The sequence below is a fragment of the Miniopterus schreibersii genome (genome assembly GCF_964146895.1).
Source record: "Miniopterus schreibersii genome assembly, chromosome: 7".
NCBI lineage: Eukaryota > Metazoa > Chordata > Mammalia > Chiroptera > Miniopteridae > Miniopterus > Miniopterus schreibersii.
This window is the reverse complement of record NC_138108.1, coordinates 23,126,363-23,144,902: the sequence shown is the minus strand read 5'-3', so window position 1 is coordinate 23,144,902 and position 18,540 is coordinate 23,126,363. Positions and strand designations below refer to the sequence as shown.

The 18,540-nt window shown below is 35.3% G+C and overlaps 1 protein-coding gene across 8 annotated transcripts in view; it reads right to left on the bottom strand.

Moving 5' to 3' along the window:
- HYCC2 (hyccin PI4KA lipid kinase complex subunit 2) overlaps positions 1-18,540 on the bottom strand; it is a 45,872-nt gene that overhangs the window by 17,595 nt on the left and 9,737 nt on the right. For 6 of the 8 annotated variants that reach the window (XM_081141913.1, XM_081141916.1, XM_081141915.1 and 3 more), the window contains 5 exons: positions 15,853-15,931; positions 12,182-12,283; positions 6,539-6,718; positions 3,921-4,001; positions 2,340-2,455 (listed from right to left, as the gene is read on the bottom strand). In XM_081141913.1, coding sequence (XP_080998039.1) covers positions 2,340-2,455; positions 3,921-4,001; positions 6,539-6,718; positions 12,182-12,283; positions 15,853-15,903 — 530 coding nt within the window. In that variant the 5' untranslated portion in view covers positions 15,904-15,931. Of the gene's footprint in view, positions 1-2,339; positions 2,456-3,920; positions 4,002-6,538; positions 6,719-11,376; positions 11,433-12,181; positions 12,284-15,852; positions 15,932-18,540 lie in introns of all 8 variants that reach the window. The other 2 variants (XM_081141920.1, XM_081141918.1) reach the window with 1 other exon arrangement.

The window sequence follows — 18,540 nt, the reverse complement described above, 5'->3', positions numbered from 1 at the left end:
GGGCAAAAGGAGGTTTACAGTTGTTCATATGGAAAAAGACATGCACTGTGCCATTGTGACATTCTTTTGAGTTAATAAAGCTATTGTAATGATCATAACCTGCCTGTCTTTTTCCATACGAACAACTGTAAACCTACTTTTGCCGACGCCTGTAAAAGGGAGAGAAAAGACATCTATCTAAGGAATTCCACTAACATGAAAATAAGATCAAAATAAAAAATAGGAAAAAAGTACACTTTAGAGGAATATACAAAGAAGTAAAGAAAATTTTGAATAAAGAAAATTATCAATATTCTCGAAAATAGATGTTTCAGAAAAACAACACACCAACAAAACAAAACCAGTATCTATTTTAAAGATCATTCAGAGAACAAGAAAGACTTTTAGATATACAAAATATAACTGCAGAAGTTAAAAACTCAAAAAGGACTGGTAAATGAAGTTGAGAATATAAGTAAAGTAAAGCAAAAGAAAAAAGATATGGCAAATAGGAGAGAAGAGACGACCACTCCAGGAGTTTCAACATCCAAATAATAAAAGCTCCAGAAGACATAATAAAAGACCAGATAAAATGGAGAGGCCAAACTAATTAACAAAAATAATTCAAGAACATTTTTCAGCCTGAAAGACATGAATTTCCAAATCATAAGCATCCACCTAGTGCTCAGCATAATGGAATAAATAAACCCACCCCAAGTAATACCACAGTGGAATTTCAGAATACCAGGAACAAAGAATGAAGATACAGAATATAGCCAACAGTAGATTCAATAGGAAAAAGACCAAGGGAATTTCCAGGGTAAGAAGGAAGGAGATCCTAAGATAGTAAGTGTATACCAGGCAAAGAGGGTAACACAGTCCAGATTGGAGTAAGTCAAAGGCTCCGGAGCCACTTTTTCAGGAAAATAAAATTGAGAAAATGATTCATGTAATGAAGACTTGAAAGGAGACTAAGACAACTGATAAGAGGATTTGCAGAGCTTGGATTACAAAGCACATAATAAAGTAAAAAACCACTTATGAACTCCAAGGAAAATATAAAGATATAAAGGAAAGGAAAAGGAATCAGTTAATCACAAAACTCAGCACTAAACAGCTCTGAATGAACCATGGTCATTCATAATAATCAGAAATCTGAATAATGAGTTTCCCACAATTACAATATAACTACCTTGAAAATATAAGAGAATGAGAAAGGTAATGAACTAAATCACAATCTTTTACTGAAATACATTAATTGATAATGCCTAAAACTGAAAATTAAGAAGCAGCAAATTATTCAAAAATGTAGAGGTAAATATTAAGAGTCAGTTAAAAGCAAGGTTTTTCAACCTCAGCATTACTGGCATTTTGGGTTAGATAAGTGTTTGTTGTGGTGGACTGGCCAAGGCATTGCAGAATGTTGAGCAGCATCCCTGACCTCTACACATAATACCTGTAGTAGCCCTCCCTCCAACCCGATTGTGATAATCTAACAAGTCTCCAGACATTGCCAAATGTTCCGGGGCTGAGGTGGGGATGGGGGAGAGCCCTGATTGAGAACCCTTGTTAAAAGTTGTTACATCTGGGGAAGAGAAATGGGAGGGGGAGCTGAAGAATGCAGTTTTTCTCAATAAACTGTATAGAACTAGTGCCTATCTAATTCTGAAAAACATATATATGTATGTGTATATGCATATGTGTATTCCTGATATAGTTGACTGTACAAAAAAATATATGCAAAAACAAAACAATGGCACAATGAAATACCCCTCTTCACTCCCACTAAGATGGCTATAATAAAAAAGATGGAAAACAAGTGCTGGCGAGGACGTGGCTGATTTCAATCTGTTATCCTTTCCTTGTAATAAACCATAATTGTGAATATAATAGCTTTCATTCACTGAGTTTTATGAGTCCTTCTAGAGAGTTATCAAACCTAAGAGTGATTATGGGAACCCCCCCAAACTTGAAACTGGTGTCAGAAGTGAGGGCAGTCTTGTGGACTATGCATTCAAACTCTGCAGTTTGTCTAATTTCAAGTAGGTATGTACTCTCATTAATTCATTCTACAATGAAGAGAGCAAGGTGTAGAGAGTAGATAAACTGCCTGAGAGGGCAATATTCTAAGTTTGGCTGACTTCATGCCTAAACTTTTAGGTTTTACATTGCTTTATACAAGATGACCACAACATAGTAACTAGCACTAGATGGATGGGTACTTTACTGCTATGATGTACTTTCACTAGTACCATATATTTAACCTTTTGCCTCTTTTTATTCCAAACTTGAACCAAAGTAATTAGTTAACTACTAAGCATAAATTAACAGTTATTACAGTCTATAGTTTTGACCATTACCGGTTTTGTGCTGTGAATGTTTCCCTCTGAGGATGAAGATCACTATAGACAACCCTGATGAGATCATGCTGACACAATGCCCCTTCAGTCAAAGCCATGGATCCAATTGTTGAGGGCTATAAAAATAAGGTAAAGTATGAGATTGTGCCTCTAAAATGAAGTAAAAGTCTATATCACATAAAGATATTTAATTTTGTTTCACCAAAAGGCAGTTTCAGATCATTTCTTCTCTTTCAAAACCCTTTCCATTTTTTAAAATTTTTTTTTAAATATATCTTTATTGATTTCAGAGGGAGGAAAGAGAGGGAAAGAGAGAGTTGAAACACCAATGATGAGAGTCATTGATCGGTTGCCTCCTACACGCCCCCTTCTGTGGATCAAGCCCGAAACCCGGGCATGTGCCCTGACCGGGAATCAAATCCTGACCTCTTGGTCAATCACTGAGCCATACCAACTGGGCCCACTTTTCAATTATATACATTCTACAGCTCTTTTTGAAAATTTTAAAATTTTACATATATATATTTAAAATATATAAAACTAAAAATATACTGATTTAATTTTTGAAAGGTTATGAAATGAATCTATATTTAGGGGACATATAAGTTGCTGAAAAGACTAAAGGTTACAATACATCAATTTTAATTTGTCTGTATTCTAGAACATGAGCAGTCTTGGGGACTGTGCATTCAAACTGTGAAGTTTATCTAACTTTAGGTAGGTAAGTACTCTCATTAATCCCAATCTACAATGGAGACAGCAAGGTATAGAAAGTTATAAACAATACTGAAGGCTATGATCAAATGTCTCTTTAATAGTGACATAACTGATTTTATGTTTCTATAGTTAGAAAAACCACCTATTCATAAATGTTTCACTATCCTCCATTTTATTTCATAAAATGATTCACAGAACTTAATTAAAATTAAATTACTCAAAAATATTCTGTTAAAATGAGTACTGGCTAAATAGGAGGCATTCTGTTTCCAACAGAAAACAAAGTCCCAGAGACTTCATTAAGGAAAAAAAAAAGCTGCCTAGAGCTATGAGACAACAGGATACTGACTGTTGATAAGAAAAATGGAATATAAATTTTTCGACTACTGGTAAAGCTTCTTTAAATGCTTTCCTCATGACTTTATGCACTAAAAGCCACTAGAGATCAGAAGCGTGATTCACAACACATATCCTTAAAGAGAGGAGACAGAAGAAGTTCAGCTCAACAGGAGCCATATTGCCCATATGATAATCAGAATTCTCACGTTGTTCAACCAAATAAATATAAGCAAAAGACAGAAGTGGAATGTTAGTGAAAAGCTAGAATGCATCAGACTCCTTTAAATGGAAATATAGTAATTACGGGGTAATATTCTAAGTAGCCATTTTCCTAAAAAATCATAAAATCCAAACATAGATGATTTCTAATTAAAATGGAAGACTTAAAAATTTAAAGAATATTGTATGTCAGCTGTAATGGAAAAATAAAAAAAATTTAAATTAAAAAATTAAAGAATATTTTTGAAAATTCATAAAAGACTAATAAAAAAACTGAAAATGATGCTGGTGAAAAATCTTACTTACCTCATGGTATATTGAAGGCTTAGATAAAGAAGGGATAGTAAAAGATAGAACTTTATTGTTTCCATCTTTATCAGCAATTTCCTATAGTTAAAAAAAATACACAAAGATAATTAAATAATCACAGGACTATTAGAAATAATAATTACTTTCTTAATTTACCAAACATATCATTGGTAACTGAGGAAGATTTTTCGAAATAGTAATATATAAAAAAATATTACTACCCTGGTTTATCTTTGCTAAATTAGCAAATCTGTACACTTTGGTGGTTGAATTATCCTTTGAGAGATTTGAGTGTAATACTAAGTAAATCGAATACAGCATGACAGCACAGACGTGAGGCAGGCACACAAATCAGTTTTCATGTTAAATTTTCACACAGGACAGGGAGATTACAAGTGATTAGACCTTTAAACTAATGACTTCAAATAAGCTACATATTAACTTAATTATTACTCTAAGTGACTAAAAATAAGATCATATTTAGGTAACTCTTACTGAACTGCAAGAAAATTCTTGTGAATTTTAAAAGCACTTTATTTTTCATTGAAAAGGACAATGTGTCCATTTTTACCTCCAATCTTCTACAGGTATCAATAAAAATCTGCCTACAGATGCCAGCAATTAGAGTGAAATGCTCCTCCTGCAATCACTCCCTATCTCTACTGCCTCACTTTAGTCTGTTTCTTTTACAACTCGTATTAGTACATAATGGGCATAAAATTTATAGAGAAGACTGCCCTTACTAGACCTAGCACGAAGGTGGTCAGAGAAAGACTAAGTAGTTAACATAAAAGAAAGCAACAACTATAAAAACAATTACCATCACCAAAACACGAACCCAGAAGAACATCCCTACAGGGCTCATTTCTGAGTTTTATGTGTCATAGGAGAGTACCAATTATATGTGAATGATGATCCTACCTCTAATTTTGCAGGAAAATCGGTTTTAAAATTCCTGAGAGAGATTATTTACCTACTTTGTAGGTAAACTAGTTAACACCACATCTGGGCCATTGTTCCTCAGAGAGATAGTCTATGTATGCTAGCTAAGATGAATGGACATGACTTAAGTTAGGCAATAAAATTTTAATTTTTATTCCTAAATTTTAAATTAAGCCTAATACTTTTGATGTACATTTGTGAGTATTTGTGGAGAAGTGTGTTCTGAAATTTGTTTAAGCTAAGGGCAATATAAAACTCTCCTTGAGGCTATCTTAAACAAAGGAGAAGTGCTAGAGAGGGAAAGAAAAAAGAGAAATATGTATATAAAAGAAAACCAGTGTGGTAAGAAACACTGAGTACCACAGAGAAGAAAGAACACAGATATCAAGGGAATTAAACGACAACGAAAGCCTGAGGTTACATTTCTGACATACAACTGAGCAATTTTTTTATAGTACAGTATTTTTGAGATGCCAAAAGACAATTAAACCACAGCACCAAGTACTGTCAAGAACTTGTCAAGCATTCCGCTATACAAAATATTTTTGCTTCACTTGTCCCACTACTGAATTTTATTACACTAATCAAATTAATAAAAATGATAGCATAATGCAAAACATAATCTAAAACACTAAATTCAATTATTAAACCAACAAACATTTACTAAATATCTGTGCTAAGCACTAGAGGAGACACAGTGATATAGGATACAAATTTCCTGCTTTTTAAAAAAAACAACCATCAGGCAAATTAGCAAAAAAGAGAATTTTATACCTAGGTCAGCTTTTCATTTTAAAAACTCACCTTCAATTGATACTAATAGTAATCATAAAAATAATTAGTTAAAACAGCACAGGCACCATGCTGGATTTTTCTAATAGTTTTTAATCCTATAACAATGTTTTATTTCTCTTTTACAGAGGTGGCAACTAAAGTCCAGATATTAAGTAACTTGGCCAAATTTAAAACAGCCAACAAGTAGCAGGGCCTGGTTTTAAACAAAATATAAGTGACTCCAAAGGCCATGAACACTCCTTCCTCCAGATATATGTTCTAGTGATAGAAATGTTTTCTAATGATTATTTAAGGTAATACTTAGAGGAGCAACCACTGGTGCAGAATATCATTTATTGTGAGATTCAATATTTTATGAGGTACTTTATTACCTCTCAACTATAAAACCTTATTATGTGGAGTGTTTGTTTATAATGCATACCAAATACACAAGATATAAGGCTTCAAAGGGCAGGAGTTTCAATACCAATGTTCTAAAATGGGTATCATGAGAAAAAAAATACACAGAAGAATAATGTTCAAAGTACTTAAGAATTCCTCAGAAAAAAAGTTTTATAAATAATATTGTATCAAATACATAATATATTATCAAATAATTATTTTAAAAAATTTTTAACTGCACAGCATTTATAAATATTGGTCAAACAAAATAACTTGAAGAAATATGCCATGAAATATTAACAATGCTGTCAATTATAGTAGCTTCACCTACTTTATAAAATGCATTATCAGTACTTATTAAGCACCTCTGCACTCAATTTAACTCAAATAAATTATTCAGTAGACATTTCAATTCTTCTCTCAAATATTCTTTAAGTATTACTTCAGAGGACTTTAAAAAATACTTAAAATTCTCCACACTATCATTTTCAACTTACCAAATTATAAATTCCTAACAGTAGAGCTTCAATGCAACCATTACTCTGTCTGTCTCGGCTAACTGTAAGCCGTAAATAAACCCACATCAATTCTGGCAAGAACTGCAGTGTGAATCTCTTAAGTCGAACTTCAGAGCTACGATAGAGCTCAAACAGCTGGTGGCAGACAGGTTCCAGAAGCTAAAAGGAAAATGAAGTGCATTAGCTATTTCCGTTCTTTTGGTTATAACTGGATTTTTTTAAAGGCACATATACTTATATAATATTTTCAAGCTAAGTTCTCAACATTAATTCTTGCATTTTTGAATCAATGCAACCAAAACCTTAATCTCTATGTTCAGAGACTATATATTAAACTGACTAATATACTAACTATAAGAAGTATTGTGCCCATATAATATCAACATAATTTTTAATACACTGTACTGCTAAATTTAGTTAACCAATGTACTCCACTTATATTTAGCAAGTTTCCTTTTCTGTTCTTACCAACCCTTACTATCCTCCATTTAAAAGAGTTTCTATTGAAAGAAAATAATCTCAAATGATCTTGTCTAAAGTTAAATATCAACATAAGACTATGATTTAAACAAATTATATAACACTCAGTAAAGAAAGGGATTTTGCAATACATAGTATTTAGACACCCAAAATGCTAATATTTTAACTTAATGCTAGCTAATAAGTAAAACAAAACAGATTAATACTTTTATTTTTTGTGACTGATAAATTCTACCAATTATATTTATTTGAAAGATTTTGAAAAGGAGGAAATTATTCAGAAATAGCTTTTCCAATGTTTAATTGGATAATTCATATGATATCAAATAATATAACTTACAAGGAACTTTATAACCTTGAAAACTGAAGAAAATAAGCAGTTTAAATAAATCTTCCCCTTTTTTCCCTAACCATGTACTGCCAATTTAGAATGGTTTTGTTGGAATAACTGCAGAATATTTATTTATTTATTTATTTATTTAAAATATATCTTTATTGATTTCAAAGAGAGGAAAATAGAGGGAGAGAGAGAGAGAAACATCAATGATGAGAGAGTCATTGATCGGATGCCTCCTGCATGCCCCCAACTGGGGATCGAGCCTGCAACCCAGGCATGTGCCCTGACCAGGAATCGAACGCCAATTGCCTAGATCCTAGGTTGATGCCCAACCGCTGAGCCATGCCCGGCTGGGCCAGATCATTTAAAATGCAGAAAAAACAATGACAGGATACTATAAAATAATGTTTACAATTTAACGCTAGTTTAAAAAAATGAATTATTCAGTAATTTATATGTTTACCCCTATTTTGAATGATTAAAATAATGCATATACATTTGGAAATCTGCTCAAATATGGTTATATATATATATCTTTAATAAACTAACATTCTAGAATAAAGTCACTACTTTCACAATTGTAAATAAAAAGCTAATAAATCCTATGTTGATTGTATACATAATATATTTAGATGAGTTAAGCTTAGCTCTTACGGAACAATCTAAAGCTAAAAAAATTTATACACACAAATCCTAGTCTAGTAACTACTAAGCAGTTTATGTGAAATCACAATCATTGTATTCAAAATCTTGAAAAACATTCCAACTTTCTCCTTATAATGAAGTCTAGATTAGAGAATTTGCCCAAGGTCACAGAAGTTGGTGGTGTAGGAAGACACCAGAATTCAAGTCTTCCGACACCAAGTTGATGTTTCCACTATACCACATTTTTTATATTAGAGCAAGGTGGAGTAGGAGGGGAGAGTTGTTCAATTACAAACAGTATATTCCACATAGTGCCAATAATGAAATAATAAACTTTTGAAAATAGTCAACTGCTGGCATCTTTTTAAAGTACTGACAATAATATTCAGGTCTTTTGGGATATTAAAGATTTTTGCTATCATAAATTTATTAATTACATATATATAGTGTGGTGTTTTTTTAATTTTTATAAGTTTATTTGAGTCAATCTGGTGATATATGCTGAGGAGCAAGATCTCAAATGCTCCCAAAAAATATATATACAAGTTTTAAATCTACTTTCCTGTTTAGTAAGACTCTAAAATTACCTTCTCTAAATTTTATTGGCCATGGAACAATTATGATTTGTTTATGTTATAAAGATTTTAACTTTCCTTCCTCAGTAGCAAGAACTACATGTAGGAGACTATTTTTGTTTTGTTTTGTTCTTTTATTAATCATCACATGAGGATATTTTTTTCCATTGCTTTTCAGAAAGAGAGTAGAAGGGAGGAAGGGAGTGGAGAGAGAGAGCAACATTGATGTGAGAGAGATGAGACACATCCATTGGTTGCCTCCTGCATGCACCCCAATAGGGACAGGGAGAACCTGTAACCCAGATATGTCCCCTTGACTTGGAATTGAACCAGTGACCCTTCAGTCTGTGGGCCGATGCTCTAACCACTGAACCAAACCAGCCAGGGCAGGAGACTATGTTTTAATTAAGCATAACAAAGAAATACAGGCTGAGGAAAATTATTACTCTGTTTTTTTAAAAGTCGGAGGAGGAATGGCTAGAAACCCAGTAACTTTTAATCAGATACCACTGCAAAATAAGACTGTTAAAAACTTGCCAATGCTATCTGTGAAAAAAATCTTTAATTCTCAGCATATGTATTAGGCCATCATGCTCTCAATTTCTCAGTATCATACATGACTCTGACCTCCCCTAAATGACAGCATTCACATCAAAAGGTATTAAAAGTCATTTTCCTCTAGCTAAAAAAAAACCTTAAGAATAACTGACACATTCCCCAAATTAGCAAACAGTTTGATATGATAACTACTAAGACAGTCTGGCTGGAATAATGGAGACTGAAGCCCAATTTGGGTTAAAGAGAGAATGTGAGGTGAGGAAACAGGGTCAAATAAAAAGAAGCTATAAATAAGCAATACTTTATAAGGTTCATCTGTGAAGAGGAACAGAGAAATGGGGTAGATAATAAAAAGGTAAATCAAAGAAGGTTTTTTAAAAATAGAATATGGTTGTTTATCATATTCCATTCACTGAGAAGAGAAAAAAATCAATCTTGGAGGAAAGAGGAGATCAGGAGCAAACTTTGAGGTGGCTAGGGAAGATAGGATCCAGGCCTAAGTGAAAGAGATGGTCTTTGATACAACCTGGGATATTTCATCCACTGAATAGCAGAAAAGGCAGGGGAGGGTGGGTAGAGGTGCTGGTTGAGTGGTATATTTGAATGGGAAAATAAGGGAGATCCCAACTACTTTTGTATTCTTTTTTAATGACATAAAAAGCAAGCTGAAAATGAGGAGTAAGGAAGGTAAGAATATGAGAAAAAAGGTGTAAAATGAACAGTGGGACAGTGTACCAAAGAAGTAAGACTGTAAGAGATTTTTAGTCTTGTATTTAAAGTGCAGAAAGATGGAGGTTTCCTTGCAGCAGAAGAACTGCTAGAGTGACTAAGGTATCTGGAAGGAGGGAAAGGAGAAAAGTAAAGCAGTATGTTGGTGTAGAGATTAAAACTTAAGCTACAGTACAGGTTGGCCATGATATGTAATATATTAAACTACCTGGAAATATACTTTCTTAAGAACTTTTATGGTCTTTAAAGTAAAATTGTTTGTGTGTGTGTCATAAGTTTCAATTAATGTTATATATGGCACATGACATTTTTCAGAAATAATTTCCCGTTAACTAAACAAATAGTACATCTGATTATGTTTCAGATTACAACAAAATTGGGACTAAAAGGGCCTTCCTTCTAGGACTAAAGTCCAGAATTGCTTTAAGATCCTATAGAGCTTAATGTTGTTTTTCTGAGGTATGAACACATGGTTAGAACTTTATGACCTGATACGAGAAAGAATGGACAGATAGACCTGCACTGGCAACTGGTTGATTATAATGACTGCTGGGTCTTGACCCTGAATCTCTCAAGTAGTAACTTTTCCATTTCTAGCCATGATGAGGTCTGATATGGTAATATCTTGAAGTATGACAATATAAAATAATGTGAATAACTTTTTTTAATGTCATAGCTTCCAAGCATAAGAGAAGAAAGGGAAACTGATACTTTTTTTTAATCCTCACCCGAGGATGTTTTCATTGATTTTCTTTTGGAGAGAAGAAGGGAGAGAGATAGAAACATCGATGAGAGAGAGAAACATTGATTTGTTACCTCCCGTACTCACCCCAACCGGAGATCAAACCCACAACCTAGGCATGTGCCCTTACTAGAAACTGAACCCATCACCTTTCTGGCATAAGGAACGACGCTCCAACCAACTAAGCCATCCACCCAGGGTAAACTGATACTTTCTATACACTTGTGAGTCCCAATGAAAATGATAGCATTTTAGAATCTCATTTCATATTTCAGTATTCTTCTAATCAATATTTATTAAGTGTTCATTATGTGCATGATAAAATACTAGATTCTAGAAAGTAACAAATATAGAATATATGACCACTGCCCATGAAGAGCTTACAATCTAAAGAGAAAGCATAAAACAAATTTTAATAAGCAAAGCTTAAATGTTAATACAATGCAAAACAAGGGGTGGGGAATACACACATTCATTATTCAAACAGAATTTTGAAAACTCCTGACCAAGGATATGCATATATGTACATTACCACACCTAAAGTTATAAAACATTCATAAATACACAGCAAAAGAAAAAGAAGCAAACGAATCCTGCAATTGCTGCTACAAATAGAAACAGATGCAAGTCTAACTGAGAGCCAATCCAAGTTTAGGAGATAGGAAAGAAAGAGGTAAATAAGCAAGCTTTTAGTGATAGGACAAAAATGAAGATGCACTTTAAGTTAAGCTGCTGGTTAGGAGATGATTACCTGAACTTCTTCAAACTCATTCCAGTACACAGCAGAGGCACTCGTGGAGGCTGTATCTGGGAAGATAAGAAGCTACTTTCCTGTGTGTTCCTTTCATTTTCACTTTAAAGCATACATGAATCCAGTGGTGATAAAACTGTATGTCATACTATTGTGTTAATGAAAAGATAATGTGTGTATTTTGCATAAGTTAACAAATATATTCAATAGCTGGATTTTTCTCCTTTTATGACAAAACTGAATAATAGAAAACTCTAATTCTAAGTTTATTAATCTTGACTATTTAGGCTAAAAAGTGCTTTCTCTGATCATTTTCAAGCTAAATTTACTAGCAGTATCATTTTATGTTACCAGTCTAAGTTCACTGATTAGGGTGATTATACATAGTTGTATACTGTCAATAAAATAACTGCAAACATTACTTAAAGTAAGTAAATCTCAATCAGTGTATGGTTAAAATTTGGCTTCCAGAAAAGGAAACATTCCAGAAAAGGAAACAGAGAAAAGTTTCAAATTAAATAAATAATCTACTGAGATGATGGTCACTCAGATGAAGAATCAAAATGTAGTGTCCTCAACAAGAACAAATCTGATCAAAATATTTAAAAATATGGAGAGAGAGGGCATGGGGAAAGCCAAAGCAACTATCAGAATGAAAAACAGCAGAAAAAAAAGTTTTCCAGTCCCTTAAGAAGGATTTTAAAGAAAGAAAAAGAGTAGGGAAAACTACAAAACTTAAATATATGTTTTAGTACACATATTTGATTTTACTATATTGAAATTATTTTTCTTTTAACTCTCCTACCTCATTATTTGAATCTTGAATAACTTTATAGAGGGCTGGTACCAGTGTTTTCTTCCGGTGTAAAGTCGCTGCATAATTGGTGATCTGAGTGTCAGGTAATGCCTGAAAAAAAAAGGAAAACAAAAGTGACCTTAATATTTGGGAAGTCAGAAACTTTATTTTAAAGGAGTTCCTCTTGAAAATATTTATAACAGAGTCAACTAAGAAAAAAATAATTAATACAAGAAATAACCATGAATGTTAATAAAACAAAGTTTTATTATATGGGGTGTGATAAAAGTAGGTTTATAGTTGTGAAAAACAGTTTATTCTTGTATTATTATTAATTATTGTATTATTTATTTGTATTACAATTGTAACCCTACTTTTGACCTACCCTGTATAATTCTAACTACTCAACCATAAAAATGATTAGAAATCACATATTACACCAAGATTTCCTGAAATGGGTCATCTTAAACTAACCTAGTCTAAAAAAGTAGTGTTAAGATATATTTTAATTCTTGCATTTTATGTTTACAAAACACTTATTTCCACAGTGTTCATAAAGTAAAGTTTTTAATCAAATCAACGAATGACTTTAAATGATAGGAAATAAAATATAAGGTAAAAATCCCATTTCTATGCCTTATTAAAAACTGGAGAGCCCGGCCGGGCGTGGCTCAGTGGTTGAGCATTAGCCTAGGATCCAGGCGATCGGGGTTCGATTCCCGGTCAGGGCACATGCCCGTGTTGCAGGTTGCAGCCAATCAACGACTCTCTCATCATTGATGTTTCTCTCTCACTGTCTCTCCCTCTCCTTTCCTCTCTCTGAAATCAAAAAAGATATATTTTTTTAAAAAAATAAAAAACTGGAGAGAGATAACAGGATGGCGGCATAGGTAACAGCAGTACCCGCCACCTCCCACAACCACATCAAAATTACAACTAAAATACAGAACCACCATCACTCAGAACCTCCTGAAATCTAGCTGCACAGAAGTCCTACAACCAGGGAACTGAAAAAGCAAGGAGACCGGTAGAAGGGACAGAGACGCCGGCAGATCAGGGCTGAATCACGGAGGCTCAGCAGCTGGCCCACATCTGGTGCCACTGTTTAAAACCTGGAGGGTTATCATGGTGGTGGAGGTCTCCCAGAAGAGCGAGGCGCCCCAGCCCAAGGTTTCAGGGCCGGGAAGAGAAGTCCCCACAACTTCAGGCCATGAAAATCAGTGGGGATAGTGGATGAGGGTCATGTAGGGTGCGGGAGTCCCAGGCAGCTCCTCTTAAAGGGCCAGAGCACAGACTTATTCAGACTCGCTCCCTCTGAGCTCCAATGCAGGACAGCAGCTTGAAAGGAACCTGGGACATTTGGGGAGAGGTGAAGGGGCAGCTTCCTCCCAGACAGAAGGGCTGGCAGAGGCCACAGCTCCTCTGGTGAGTCCTCCCACCAAACAGCCGGCTGGCAGGCGCCATATTTGAATCGCCAGCATCTGACTCACACCTTTGGCCCCTTCCCGGTGATTCCAGGAGACCCCGTCCCTCCCCACCTGCAAGCTCATCCAGGCCATTTCCAGGGGCTTTTCTATGCAAGTGGTCTCTTGAGCCCCATGCTTAGGACTTTCTTAAAATCTCTCAAACAAGCAGCAGTGTTCCCCATACGTCTTGATAAGTTGCCCCAGGTCTGGCACAAGTGGCAGCCTGCACTGGCTCACAGCTTGGCCTCTCCTGGACACCTCCAAGCCCAGCACAAGTAGCAGCCAACTACAGGTTGCTGTGTAGCTCATGCTGGGTGGCCCTGGGCAAGGCATTGACAGAGGCTGACTTTGCACCTCCCGGGAGGCCCCAGAGACAGTGCACCTGGTGGTCAGACTTGACCACACTGGATTACAACCCTACCACATCCACGAGTGACACACTCAAGGGGCAGACTTGGTGAACACCAAGGCCCCACTGAAGTAAATCCTGCTCCATAGGGATGTCTCCAGCATAGCAACTCTTTGCCTGTAGTTGCAGCTGGTCCTCACAGCTGACTGGCCTGTGCGTCAGTTTCTCCCAGTGATGCCAACAACAACCAAGGCTCAACCAGAATAGGACAGTGCACACAGCCCACACAAGGGAGCACCTAGAAGGCCCAGCTCAGGTGACTGGGGAGGCTGAGCCACTGGACCCTACAGGACACCTACTACACAAAGCCACTCTACAAATTCCAGGAGACATAGCAGCTCTACCTAATACATAGAAACAAACACCTGGAAGCAGCCAAAATGTGGAGGCAAAGAAACATGTCACAAAGAAAAAGAACAGAAGAAATCTCCAGAAAAAGAACTAAATGAAATAGAACCAAGCAAGCTACTAGATACAGAGTTCAGAATAATGGTTATAAGGATGCTCAAGGATCTTAGTAAGGCTATTAAGGAAACTAGTGAGATCATCAATTACATGATAAAGTACCAATCAGAAATGAAGGCTGCACTGAAATGAAGAATAATTTACAGGGAATCTACAGTAGAGTAGAGGACGCTAAAAATCACATCAGCAATTTGGAATATGAGGAAACAAAAAACACCTAACCAGAAGATAGGAAAGAAAAAAGAATCCAGAAATATGAAGATAGTATAAGGAGTCTCTGGGACAACTTCAAGAGGCCCAACATTTGTATTATTGGGGTGCCACAAGGAGAAGAAAGAGACCAAAAAATTGAAAACCTATTTGAAAAAATAACAGAAAACTTCCCCTACCAGGGGAAAGAAATAGACTTACAAGTTCAGGAAGCACAGAGAGTTCCAAACAAGAGGAACACAAAGAGGCCCACACCAAGACACATCATAATTAAAATGCCAAAGGTTAAAGACAAAGAGAGAATCTTAAAAGCAGCAAGAGAAAAGCAGTTAGTTACCTACAAGGGAGCACCCATATGACTGTCAGCTGATTTCTCAACAGAAACCTTGCAGGCCAGAAGGGAGTGGCAAGAAATATTCAAAGTGATGAAAAACATGGAAGTACAACCATGATTGCTCTACACAGCAAAGCTACCATTTAGAACTGAAGGTCAGATAAAGAGCTTCACAGATAAGAAAAAGCTAAAGGAGTTCATCACCACCAGACTGGTACTACATGAAATGTTGAAGGGTCCTCTTTGAGAAGAAGCTAATGAACAAAAGAATCTGACAAACTAAATAGATCCAGCGACACTGATGTATGCAGCAAACGATCATATTTCAGAGGAAAGAGGGAAGGGAGGTAGAGGGTAGGAAGAGATTAACCAAAGAAGTTATAGGCAGATATACATAACCCATGGACACAGACAATAATGGGGTAAAGGCGTGGGGAAGAGGTGGAAGCAAGGTGGAGGGGGTCAATTGGGGAGAAAAATGGGACACCTGTAATACTTTCAACAGTAAAGATAAATTTAAAAAATAAGTAAAATTGGAGGCTTCCCCTTTTATTGAAATATTTTAAAATTTATATTCCCTTCACCAATCCTAACAATTTTCATTTTTACATATTATCTAGTCATTATTCACATTAGTACCTTTTTAAAGAGTTGCAATTATAGAAACGTTATTTCATACTTTGCCATTTCCACTTCACATCATAATATTTCAGTTTCTCCAAAGAACACTTTTTCATTGTTTGAATTACTGACATATACAATCATATGACATATTCTTATTCCCAATCCAATTTACCTTGAATTCTGATAACCATTCTTCCACAACACCACGTTCAGATCCCAGCATCTTCTTCTACCTTCTGTTACACTTATCTCTGAACAGAAAAAGAACAGAATTGAGGATAGCATAACTACTTACAGAAACTACCAAAGGTAAATGATGTGTGCCTTTCTCTAAAGTAGTAGCTCATCTAGTACATATTGTAGATAAGGAGGCTTAATTTTAGAATAGAACTCAAACTAAAATTTTTTACAGAAAGTTTTATTTTTATCGGTACATTTGAAACCTATTTTCCTAATGCTTTTATATTTTCCCCAACAATTATACTTCAAGGTGGCAAAAACAAGTCTATTGAGTGAAATCGAAATGCACATTACCCAAGACAAATGCACAGTCGGTGTCTAGAACTTTTTACCAAATATACAACTGAAATAAGTTATACATCATAGAATAGACCATGTAACAAATTATAAATGACAAAGACAGAAAAGCTAGAAATCACGGGTCATATATTCAGCAAACAGATTATAAATGTATATACACTACATGAAATAAAGCCTTTGAAGAAGGTAGATTTCTGTTTTCTAAAATGAAAATATGTCCAAGTAGAAAAAGCAAGTCATACAATAGTATGTAAACTATAACTCCTTTGTAAAACTACATAAAATGTAAAAAAAAAAAGCTTGGAAGCATATAGTATACACTAAACTTTAAGTGTCTACCTCTGATGGAAGGATTACTGAGGCTATATTATACAACTTTGAATTATAAGAAAATAATTAAGTATCTATTATTTTTAAAGTGAGAAAAATAATAAAAAGTTTTGGTTTTTAATTGGGCTCAAAAGGTAAAAACTAGAAGAAATAAAGATCTTCTTGGGGGAGGAGTAAAGTGTCTTCAAAGCAAATGAAAGTTCCTTTATTAAAAAGACAACATTTCCTAAGAATGTGTAAAATTCCACACTAAAGTTCTACCTAAAAATAGGAAACCAGATTTTCTAATTTCTCCTCTCAATTCCAAAAGGATTTAAAAATATCCCTATATACTGCACTTTACCAAGTACTATGTAAACAAAAAGTCCAAAAAGGTGTATTTTCAAATACCAAACGTTTTTAAGATAGACTGATAAGTTGCAACAAAAAAAGAGATGGTAGGGAAACCCACAGATTAAGAGATGTAAAAAGAAAATCAATAAGCAAAGTATGAATCTTATTTGGACCCTGCTTCAAACAATTAAAAATAGCATGACACAAGTGGAGGAAGTTGAGCATCACTGGTTATTTAATGGTATTAAATTAAGGAATTACTGTAGGTTATTTTTATATTTGACAATGGTATCATAGTTTTTTGGCTTTTGTTAAAAGTCATTTTTGTTCTTTTTCTTGTTAGTATGGGGTTTTTTTAATTGATTTTTAGAGAGAGAGGAGGAACGGAGACGAAGAAGGGAGAGACACAGAGACATTGATGAGCAAGGAACAATTGGCTGCCACCTTGCACGCCCCCTACTAGGGATTGAGCCCAAAACCCGGAATGTGCTCTGACAGAGAATCAAACCAGCAACCTCTTGGTGCATAGGTCAATGCTCAACCACTGAGCCACACCGGCCGGGCTGGTATCATAGTTTCTAATTTTAATTTAATTTAATTTTTTAAATCCTTACCCAAGGATATTTTTTCCATTGCTCTTTCAGAGAGAGTGGAAGGGGTAGAAAGAGAGAGAGACATATCAATATGAGAGAGACATCAACTGGCTGCCTCCTGCACGTGCTACATCAGGGGCTGGGGATTGAGCCTGCAACCGGGATATGTGCCCTTGGCTGGAATCAAAACCCAGGACCCTTCAGTCCACGGGCTAACACTCTAACCACTGAGCAAAACGGACTAGGGCTGGTACCATAGTTTTCAAAAATAGCACTTATTGCCCAGCCAGACTGGCTCAGTTGGTTGAGTGTTGTCCTGTGCACTGAAGGGTTGCCTGTTGGATTCCCAGTCAGAGTACCTACCTGAGTTGTGGGTTCCCCAGTGTGGGAGCATACAGAAGGCAACCAATTGATATTTTTCTCTCTCTCTCCCTTACCCTCCCGCCATTCCTCTCCCTAAGTATCTCCTCGGGTGAAGATTAAAATATAAAACTAAATAAAAATTGCGCTTATCTCTTAGAGATACACACTGAAATATTTATTAGTGAAATGATGTCTGGGATTTGCTTTAAAATAATCAAGGACAGAAGGGAGAGCCAAAAAAGGACAGTACAATGGGTATAGATGAAATATGACTGGCCATGATGAGTTGATAACCACTGAAACTGAGTAATCAAGGTTATCGACACTCAAATTTCACTACACTATTTTCTCTACTTTGTCATAGGTTTGAAATGTTCCATAGTGAACTGTAAGAAAAAAAAAAAGAACTGATAAACTAACCCTACATATAAAATCATAATATACAAGATATAAAGCAATGGTTCTTAACCTATTTTTTTTTAATGATTTAAAAAAAAATTCTCACCCAAGATATGTTTATTGATTTTAGAGGGAGAGAGAGGGAACGAGAGAGAAACATCGATTGGTTGCCTCCTGTATGCACCTGGACCAGGAATTGAACCTAGAACCCAGGCATGTGCCCTGACCAGGAATCAAACCCAAGACCTTTTGGTATACTGGGACAAGGCGCCAACTGAGACACACCAGCCAATATTGGTTTT